We start from the raw sequence: 10,312 nt of genomic DNA on the forward strand, positions 1-10,312 counted from the left end.
CTTCGTAAAAAACAAAACTGGTACATGTGTGTTCATAGCAGCTTTATTCATAATAGCCAAAAACTGGAAACAACCCCGACTTCCTTCAAAGAACAAATGGTTAAACAAACCATGGATACTTAGTAATAAAAAGGAACGAACTAGTGATACATGCAACAATTTAGATTATCTCCAGGGAATTATGCTGAGTGAAAAACGTCATCCCAAGAAGTCACATACTGTATGATTCCATTTTTGAATGAGTTCCACTTTTGAAATAAGAGAAGTACGAAAGTGAAGAATAGGTTAGTTGTTGCCAGGGGTGGGCCGAAGGGAGAGAGGTGTGGCTATTAAAAGGCAACTAAAAGGGATCCTTGCATTGATGGAAATGTTTTATATTTCTACTGTATCAATGTCAATATTCTGGTTGTGATATTGTACCATAGTTTTAGGACATGTTTCTATTGGGGAAAACTTGAGATCTCTGTATTATTTCTTAAAACTACATGTGTATCTGGGGCACCTGGCTGGCTCAGTCTGTTAAGCATCTGACTCTTGGTTTCCGCTCAGGTCACGATCTCAGGATCAAGAGATAAAGCCCAGCGTGGGGGTCAATGGGCTCAGCGTGGAGTCTGCTTGTGATTCTCTCTCCCTCTGCCTTCCTGCTCATTCTCTCTCTCCCTCTCTTTCTCTCTAAAATAAATAAATAAATAAATAAATCTTTAAAAAACCTGCATGTGTATCTATTATCTCAAAAATTTTACTTAAAAAACAAAGTACATCTTCTTTTGGCCCCTACACAAGTCTGAAAGGTTGTCCTAGGTATATAATCCAAAAGAAGAAAAAAATGTTAAATGCACCAGATGTTCACTACAGCGTTATTTACAGCAGCGGGGGCGGGGGGGGGGGGGGGACAATCTAAGTGTCCAAATAGGAAAATAGGCAAATCATGACATAGACCCAAGAATTACACATTTGATACAGCAACAAAGAAATGTTATTTCAAAAGGGAGGATTCAAAATTGTGGTACAATGACAGCTCTACAAGGGGATTGCATTGCAAAAGTTTTAATAGTAGTGAGTGGCAGAAGTGTTTTCCTCCCCTCAAACTTTCCGCAATGTTAAGTGGTTTTTAAATGGTTTGGGGGTGGGGAGAACAGTAAAGGCATTTTTTTATGTTAAATTACAAATGAAGGAATCACCATAAAAGTTCTTTAAATTCGTCCCTCCCAATCGAGCAAACTTCGTTTTTCGGTTCCGGGCTTGGAACGAGAGCGCACACAGGGGTCCGCAGTCAACAGCCCTGAGAGCGCACACGAGGGTCCGCAGCCAGGAGCCCAGGGCGGGTGCCCTTAGGCACCCAATTAGTCCGCTGTTGCTGCCCTAGCGCTGCGCTCACAGCCCCACCCCAGGATCCCACCAGCAGTCCAGGGAAGGGACCCCCAAGCAGTCCAGGGAAGGGACCCCCAAGCGAGGACGAGGCCGCAGCCCAGAGTACAGTGACCACTCCAAGGTCATCACCGAGCCCACAGCCGCGGCTCGGCCCGGCCCAGGACTTCCCAACTCTGGGTCCGGGTCTCGCTCTCCGCCCCGCGCCCCTCGCCCCGTCCCGAGCCACGACCCCACCGCTCCCAGAGGCTCCACCACGGCGAATCCCCATGCTGGGTCGTGGCGGCCGCCACGGCCCCCGGACCCAGAGCTGGGCGCCTCTACCCCCTCGGCCCGGGCCAAGACCCCCGAACGCTGCACCGCAGCGTAACCTAGACCAGACCCCTCTTCCATTTTCGCCCTCTCAACCCAGCTTTTCCCGACTCCGGGAAGAACCGGGAAGAGAAGGCGGAGGGGAGCGAGGCGCCGCCGGATAAATACTGTGGCCCGGCCCCGCCCACCGACCTCACTTCCGCCCCGCGGCAAGATGGCGGCCCCCGGGCCCTGCCACGCAGACTTCCGCCGGGCGCAGAGACCCAGGACAATCTGCGGGCCGCGGCGGAGGTGAAGTCGGGAGGCGCGTGGTGTGGAGCCACAGCCCGAGTACGCTGGGGTGCGTCTCTGCCTCGTGCCTGGCCGGGGGCCTGGGCAGAGAGCGAGCCAAGTGCTCTAACTGGGTGGTCCGGGGAGTCTTGCCACGTGGAAAGGGAGGGACGCACTGCCTGGGGGGCGGGAGGCCACGTGGGTGGGGTTCCGCCCAGGGTCCGTGTGTCCGCCCCCTCGAGTGACTTTGTTGCCCCTTTCCTTCTTTTCTCCCAGGCAAAATGTCGCAAGGAAACGCCGCGGGCGAGCCGAGTGCTCCGGGAGGTCCCCGCCCCCTCCTCTCTGGGGGACGGGGGCTTATCGGGCGGCGGCCGGCGCCTCCACTCACTCCAGGTCGCCTTCCCTCCATCCGCTCCAGGGATCTCACCCTCGGAGGAGTCAAGAAGGTACCAGACGGCACCTTTCTAAAGAAACCCTACTACCTTGAATTCCAGGACCCTGGGGTTCAGCTGATGTTCACGTAGGGCCTACCGTGTGCCAGGCTTGGTATTGGGCCTAACAAAACTCGCCCCCAGACTTTGCTGACAAATTCTGGGGAGTCTGCCTACCTTCAGGTCTAGATACTGGTTACAAGATGTTGACTGGTTCTCAGAGATGGCTGAAGGGCAGAGAAACCTAATTACTCCCCAAGCAACTTGAGCAGTGCTTATTTACCTTTTTTATGTGTTTTGGACACCTTTAAGAAACCCATGAAAGCCAGCAGGCATAAACTTTGCCTGCAGTTTTACAGAGTTCTGTATTCACCATGGATTAAAGTGGCAGACTGTGATCTAGAGTATAATGAATCCTAGGCAGGACACTGGAGGCTCTGTGTCCTTTTCTGTTGTGTTTATGACTGTAGATGTAAGGATAGCCTTGAAATTTAGTGGGGGGAGGGGAGGCTGTAATAGAAGCATAAAACAGCCAGTTTTCAAGACTTGTTTGCCTTGGGAAATGCTGGTGGCAGCCTAGCTGTATCATCTGTTTGTGAGTGCTGGCCGACTTCCTACTTGAGCCTTGCTGCTAGAGCTCTTTCCTATGATACTCCATGGTTTCTATAGCAGTTTGATGACAGGAAGTGAGATTAGACAAATAAGTTTTCAAAGCCCTGAGGGCTCTCCTTTCAGAGGGCAGAAGCTGAGGCTGCTAGCTTAAATAGGTTTTGGTGCCCTGTTCTGTGTGTAAGTCCACTGCTATCATGACAAGATGTTTGTCCCTTTTAAGTACATGTCTGTCTCTGTAAATCATTGACAACAGTGGGGAATATAGAATGGTGGTCTTGGTCCATACAAGATGCCCTCTGAGAGTTTTCATTTTTCTCTGTACTTTGGGATCAGAACTTACCAAACCAGTGACTCCCATATTTTACTTTCAGAAAACCTTCACCCCAAATATCATCAGTCGGAAAATCAAGGAAGAGTAAGTAGCTGGGCCTTCTAAAAACTTTCCCCTTATTGTTCTGAATTTGGGTCTTTTGGGAAATAACTAGGTATGTGGCTCAGAAATCTAAATTTGTGTATTAATTTTTTTCACTAGTGATTTTGGACCCAAGCTCCCAGGTGATTCTAATGTGCAGGATAAAAAGTACTGATGCCTGGAAGTCCATCTCTAGACAGTGGTGATTTAACTTTTTTGCAGTGAAACAGAATGATTATCTTTTACAGCTGGAGTTGAGACCCACTAGGTTAGACAAAAACGTGTCAGATTTTCACTTACGTTCTTTTGTATTACAACCCTCTTGCTTTCAAGCAACACTAAAAAGTCCACATTTTGGGGTAGTCTCTGTAATTCAACTTTTGAGTTGTAGTTCTGATATATACTCTCAAGAAGAAGGTAAAGTAAAGCAAACTGAAGGGACACTGCCCCATCAAGGAAATAGAAAAGGTGCTAGACTTAAGATTGGGTTCTGCTTCTTCTGATACAGTTATTGTCTCGTTAATTCTCCACTCAGGTGGAGTAGAGTGGTATGGAAGAGTAAGACCAGTTCTCTGAGGCAGAGTGAGTGAGTGGTTTCCCTTACTCCATTCTCTTTTCCAGGCCCAAGGAAGAAGTAACCATCAAGAAGGAGAAGCGTGACAGGGATAGAGACCGACAACGAGAGGGGCATGGACGGGGCCGGGGCCGCCCAGAAGTGATCCAGTCCCACTCCATCTTTGAGCAGGGTCCAGCTGAAATGATGAAGAAAAAGGGTACAAAGCTGGGGTTCTGGGAGGAAGGAATCAGTGGATTTCAGTCCAGACTGCCCAAGAGAAGGGCAAGGGCAGTAAAATCCCCCTGCTCCCAGTTTAGTTTTCCTTGCTGTTGGCCTCTTCCGTACCTCTGGTGAACTGAGTGATTTCCCACAGGGAACTGGGATAAGACAGTGGATGTGTCAGACATGGGGCCTTCTCATATCATCAACATCAAAAAAGAGAAGAGGGAGACAGATGAAGAAACGAAACAGATCCTGCGCATGCTGGAGAAGGATGATGTAGGTACCACTAGCCGGGAGGAATGGGCTTCTGGGGAGGCAGGCTTGGGGGGAAGAAGAGCTCTCTGATGTCCTGGAAGCCTGTGAACAGCAGGAGTCTTCAGTTAGAAAAGGGTGAGGTGGGCTGCAGTCCAGGTATGTGTGCATGCTAGCCAGACCATGTGACCCGCTGACTCTTCCCTGGTAGTTCATCGATGACCCTGGGCTGAGGAATGACACTCGAAACATGCCTGTGCAGCTGCCGCTGGCTCACTCAGGGTGGCTTTTTAAGGAAGAGAATGAAGAGCCAGATGTTAAACCTTGGCTGGCTGGCCCCAAGGAAGAGGACATGGAGGTGGATGTACCTGTTGTGAAAGGTACTCTGTGTCCATTAACGTCTCCTCTCCTTCCCTGTGGCTGCCCCCCAGGAATCCTCCCTAGGAATGAGCCTCCCAGATTCAGAAGCAGGTCCTCCCCCATTCCAGCTGTAAAATACATGACCCGAACAGGGACACCGAACTCTCACTCTCAGGAGGTTCGTACTGACATGGATCCGTGGGCCTAGCCTTTTAGATAAGTCACACAACTCCTGGATCCTTCTTCATAACCAGTGATTCCCTTCCACTTCGTGGCTGAGTGACAGTGAAGCAGAGGGGGATGAAGGGCTGCGTACAGCGACATGGCCACTTCATAGCTCTTCCATTTGTGTTATCTTGGGCAGTGAAAGAGGAGCCCCGAGATGAGGAGGAGGAGGCCAAGATGAAGGCTCCTCCTAGGACAGCCAGAAAGACCCCGGGCCTCCCAAAGGACGTATCTGTGGCAGAGCTGCTCAGGGAGCTGAGCCTCACCCAGGAAGAAGAGCTGCTGTTCCTTCAGCTGCCAGACACGCTCCCTGGCCAGCCGCCTACTCAGGACATCAAGCCTATCAAGACAGAGGTGCAGAGCGAGGATGGACAGATGGTGGTTATAAAGCAGGAGAAAGACCGGGTATGCTTAGGAGTGAGTTCTGTGAAAATGCCGGGGAGACCAGGAGGGGAAACGGTGAGCTGTTGGGGAAGCAGAGGTGTGCCACCCAAGCTGAAATGTCAGAGTAGTACCCATTTGTTCTCTCTACCCACAAGGGACGTGGGGCTTTGTACTTCAGCCCCTATTACATGTGTTTACTTTTTCCAGTGAAATACTTTGAACATACACAAATGAGAGAACATAAATTCTCAGGTACCATCACTCGTCTGCGGCCGTTAGCAGTATTTTGTCCATTTGTTCATTCGTTTGCTTTGGGTTTTGTCGTTCAGCCAATGGCAGGGAGCCCTGGGGAAAGGCCCTCTGGAGGAGCGCATTCTAACCTCTGCTGCTGCTGCCTTCCTTTGGAAAAGGGTGTCATTCGTGAAGGATGGAGGAAGCAGCTCCTTACCCAGTTTCCATCTTCTGATTCTCTCCACAGGAAGCCAGGCTGGCAGAGAATGCTTGTACCCTGGCTGACCTGACAGAGGGTCAGGTTGGCAAGCTGCTCATCCGCAAGTCAGGAAAGGTGCAGCTCCTCCTGGGCAAGGTGACCCTAGATGTGACCATGGGAACCGCCTGTTCCTTTCTGCAGGTGAGAGCCTGTAGGGTCACAGTAGGGGCTCCTTAAGAGGTAAGGAGTGTTGAGGAGTCCGTGCTAACTAAGGGAGAAGCATTCTTGGGATTATCACGTGAAAATCATAGGACCGAGTAGTGGGCTGTGTGGTTTTGGTTCTTATCGCTGTCTCTGTTGATTGGCAGGAGCTGGTGTCCGTGGGCCTTGGGGATAGTCGGACCGGTGAGATGACCGTCCTGGGACACATAAAGCACAAACTTGTCTGTTCCCCCGATTTTGAGTCCCTCTTGGATCACAAACACCGGTAAAATGAGCAGATGGAGGATGATGGTGACTGTGCCCACGGCTGCTGCCTGCTCCAGACGTTTTGTTCTCAAATCTGTGCGACCCAGAAAGGGCCTGTTTAGCCCACCCACTCCAGCCTTTGGCAGCCATTGTCCCAGTTTTCCCCACAGGGCCCACGTGGCTGCCTCCCACGGCAGCTGGGAACGGCACAGTGGCCTACCCACGGCATGGATCCTGCACATCCTCGCTGCTGGGGGACTTGTCCCTTCTATTTATTTTTATATTTATGTCTTATCTCTTCAAGTGACTGTACCCTCCCCAGGTAGAGAGGGGAGGGTCTGTGGGAAAGTCCAGGCTCCTCCTCTTGCTGACTGTCTTGTTCTCAGGGTAGGAAGCGTAAGGACGGTTGCCGCTTTTGCTCCCTTCTCCTTCCCAAGAAGCAGCGTTGGAGAGAGAGCAGGGAATTTTTCAGTCTGGGACTCAGTGCTCAATCCCAGCTCCATCAGTTACTAGTTGTATGACCTTGGACAAACTACCTAACCTTTCTGAGCCTCATATTCCTCATGGGACAAAAATGAGGATAATACCTACCTCACAGGGTTGGTGTGAGGATGAAATGGAATGTCGTAGATGAAAACTCCTTGCACAAGGCCAGATAAACACGGTGGGCACTCAATAAATGTTAGTTCCCTTCCCTTTGCCTGAGTCTGTTTTCAAACAAAATAGAGATGCCAAGAATCTCTTGGAAGACGTGACTGGAGCTGCTCTCTCCCTGCCTCCTGGCTGCATGTGCCGTCCCCCTGGGCCGGAAGCTCTGAAGGTGCAGGTCTGGGCCCTTCTCTGCCCGTTTTCTCCTGAGTGCTGCTAGCCAAGTGCTGCCTGTTCGCTGCGGTGAGGCGCTGGCGGTAGGTTCTACCAGAGGGGAACTCAGAGACTCCTCCTAGCACCCTACGCTTGCCTTTGGGTGATATCGGGGTCCCAGGACTCATCCCCCCACCCCTAAGCCCTGCAATGACTAGCAGTACTCTTGGCTTCCATTTAAATATTTCCCGACAGAAGCCTGTGCGCGCTCAGAATTATAACCACACTCAAATACTGCTGAAGAGCAACCCTGTAGGACGGCAACTAGGGATTTATTGCGCAGCGGCGGCTTTGACACTTGACGGATGACCTCCTCCTTCAAAAGCTTTGAATTTGAGAGGCCCCCCTGTACGTCCTGTCCTACCATCACCAGCTCTGCATCCCAGTCCCTGCTGGCCACAGTGGCCTTTAGTCCATGGGTCTGTCACCTTGTTCCTTTTACCAGATCGTCATGCTCTTGATCCTTCCAGTGTGTCATTCCTGGAGGAGCAGCTTCTCTTCCCTCATCCCCTGTCCACAGGGCTGGGTTTTTTCCCTGGTTTGGCGGTGGGAGACATCTTAGAGGTGAGGGAAGGCTGCCTGCAGCAGTGTCTGGTCGTTAGAGACCGATGTCACAGCCCCTTTTGCTGTGAGCTTAGCCAGCTGCCTGTGTACCAGCGGTGGACCACACAGGCTCAGTGAGAGTGCCTCCTCCTGACTTTGAGGTGGCCCCGGAGGTTTGGGATGGATATGCCTTCCTTTAGTCTCACCTTTCTGTCCCATGAGTCTGTTTTTTGTTCATGACAACTGGGGTTTTCCTATGCCGAGCCCCTCAAACTGCCTAGCCAGCAGCAGTGAGGGGGGTTGAACATTGGCCTTTCTGAAGCTAAGAGCTCTCCTGAGCTCCATTGGTAGTGTTGTTCTGGTGTCTTCTTGTAAGAGACAGAAGGCTTCTGTGGAGACATGAACCATGGAAGTTCTATTTGGTCGAAGGCTGAGCTTTGTTCTCCGGGCTCCAGTGTTTCTTCTTTTAGATAGCCGATGCGCTGCCACTGGGCCTCTATTGTAATCCTCTTTCTCTTCTGTTTCTTTGGTTCAGAAACAATCTTGGGCTTTTCTGGGCTAACTCAAAGGCTCTGCCTCGTTAGTTCTTTGGTATTTTGCGGTCTTCAGCTCTCCCAAGAAAGCTCGAGGAAGAGCACATACCACCTTCACATTCTCCATTTCAGGTATCTTGGGGATTGACTATTAGGACCCTGCATCAGAGTCCCCATGACCGGTCTTTCTGTCCCCGATACACGGAATGGATGTCATCAGTGAAAGCGTGGAAAAAAGATGAAACAAGTCTGCTTTCTTGACCAAGCCTCTGAAGCATACGTTTCTACCAACAAATAAACGCAAATAACGGGAGAAAAAGCCTAAAGTCAAAATTCATTATGTGTGAGTGCAAATGTATGCAAATTTATTACTACCTGCATCTACGTGTAGGCATTTTGGTACGATTCTAAGAGAACTACAGACTTGTTCATTTTTCTCACTGTGCGAGTGGAGTGACCCGTGTGGGTTCTAGAGCCAGGGTTGGGTTTGACTCCACCTCCACCAGTAACTTTGGGGAAAATTACTTACCCTCCCTAAGCTTGGTTTCATTTGTTTTCTATAAAAATGAGGTCATAGTAGCCGTTTAATAGGGTGTTTGTAGATTAGAGTGAACATAAAGCATTCATCTGGTGCCAGACAGAAAAGTGCTTCTGCGGAGAGTGAGCAGCCGCACAAGGGAAACAGGAAGCAGGGCTGACCGTGGCATAAGCAGTAAGCATGTTTAGTTATCTCCTGTAACGAGAAGTCTAGAGAGAAATGGCTCCGGAGTTGGGTGGCAGCCAAAACGTCATCAAGATTTCCTTAGGTTCGTTTGTTCTGCTGGGCTCCGTGTTGCAAAGTGGCTGCTTACAGCCCAGCGTCATTTCTTCAAATGAGTGTCCAGAGCCACAGCAGGGAGCAAAGTAGACAGCGGTAAAGGAACCTTCTCCTCGTGTGCTCTTCGGAACCCTTCAGAAGCCCAAAGACACTTGCCCCCTATGTCTCTTGGACAGAGCTGGGTCACATACCCACCCTTGGATGCGGTGCTGCCAAAGAGATGGGTGGAGCAGTTTGTCCCCCGGCCTTTGGCAACCTGTTGCTACCTGAGACAGAGTTTTGTTAGTAGGGAAGAAGCAGGAATGACAGAGAGTCGAGGTATATCTAGGTGGAGTTTTTTTAAATCTTCAATTGCCTTTTCTTCTAAATACACCAGTTTTAACATTTTGGTACATATTCTTTTTCAGACTCTAAAATTGTATATATTGTATATGATGACCTAAATATTATATTGTCTCATCATGTGCTTTATCTTAAAAACACATACAGTTCTTTGTTGATGAGCATCTTGTACTTCAGATATGTCTGAGCTAGCTGAATGAATTAAAGACGGGGTCTTTTAATCCTAGACCTACCCCCATGGTCCAGTTAAATTGACCACTTAACACTTGGCTCTTTAAAGGAAAAGAGGCTTATTTCTTAGGTATTATGTGAAAAATGACATCCACTGCGTGTTCGCCCTGTGCTCCCACCCCCAGCCTAGTGCAGGACATTCACAGCTGGGGCATTTCCCCTCTTCAGATGGCTGCAGCTAGTGACATGTGGTATTTACAGCTCCTCTTGGATATGGTTCAGCTGCCAAAGTTCTACCAATAGAGGGTAGCAACTGGAGTGTGGTTGGGTCTCAGGGGTATCCTCCGAAAAAAATGGAGAGAGAATGCCAACTCTAGTAACTCCCTCCCTGTGTAGCCAACTTCTGACTCAGTTCTTCTGAAACATTTCTTTTGTTCCCTTGTATTGGAGCGGTCACTGATCCAACTCCCCAAGGACTGAGGTAGGGGCTGGGCTTTCTTCTAGTTGGCTCATTTACATCTAAAACCCAGTCAGTCAGGAAAAAAATGCAGTCTTGATCATCATTGGTCCTACAACTATCTCGTGTATTCTTCAGGGTTCCATGGAAAAATAAAAGCCATTCCAGTTATTCAAGCAGAAGAGTTTAATACAGGAAAATAAGTGTTAACAGACTCTTTGGAAAGCTGGAGGAGTAATAGGTTGAGCCTCCATGAATCAGAACGCCAGAGAACTCCCACCAGGGG

The 10,312-nt window shown here is 49.8% G+C and overlaps 1 protein-coding gene across 3 annotated transcripts; it reads left to right on the plus strand.

Annotated features, from left to right (window-relative positions):
- Positions 1-1,893: 1,893 nt before the first annotated feature.
- On the plus strand, positions 1,894-6,996 carry POLR3D (RNA polymerase III subunit D). 3 transcript variants are annotated; one of them, XM_032389080.1, is made up of 9 exons: positions 1,894-2,020; positions 2,227-2,396; positions 3,365-3,408; positions 4,027-4,178; positions 4,335-4,459; positions 4,647-4,815; positions 5,160-5,425; positions 5,883-6,035; positions 6,203-6,996. In XM_032389080.1, exons 2-9 carry the CDS (start codon positions 2,232-2,234, stop codon positions 6,323-6,325), a joined length of 1,197 nt encoding a protein of 398 aa, XP_032244971.1. In that variant the 5' UTR covers positions 1,894-2,020; positions 2,227-2,231; the 3' UTR covers positions 6,326-6,996. The 3 variants fall into 3 exon arrangements, with proteins under 3 accessions (XP_032244971.1, XP_032244972.1, XP_032244973.1); XM_032389081.1 differs by having other exon boundaries at positions 1,894-2,010; XM_032389082.1 differs by having other exon boundaries at positions 1,895-1,971.
- Positions 6,997-10,312: the final 3,316 nt, after the last annotated feature.

Source organism: Phoca vitulina, unplaced genomic scaffold (genome assembly GCF_004348235.1).
Source record: "Phoca vitulina isolate PV1807 unplaced genomic scaffold, GSC_HSeal_1.0 scaffold53, whole genome shotgun sequence".
NCBI lineage: Eukaryota > Metazoa > Chordata > Mammalia > Carnivora > Phocidae > Phoca > Phoca vitulina.

Bases quoted from the DNA above. Each gene is read 5' to 3' on its own strand.
- POLR3D (XM_032389080.1), top strand. From the start codon at position 2,232: ATGTCGCAAGGAAACGCCGCGGGCGAGCCGAGTGCTCCGGGAGGTCCC. The intron at 4,179-4,334 runs GTACAAAGCTGG...GATTTCCCACAG, and splicing joins TGAAATGATGAAGAAAAAGG to GGAACTGGGATAAGACAGTG. The intron at 6,036-6,202 runs GTGAGAGCCTGT...GTTGATTGGCAG, and splicing joins CCGCCTGTTCCTTTCTGCAG to GAGCTGGTGTCCGTGGGCCT.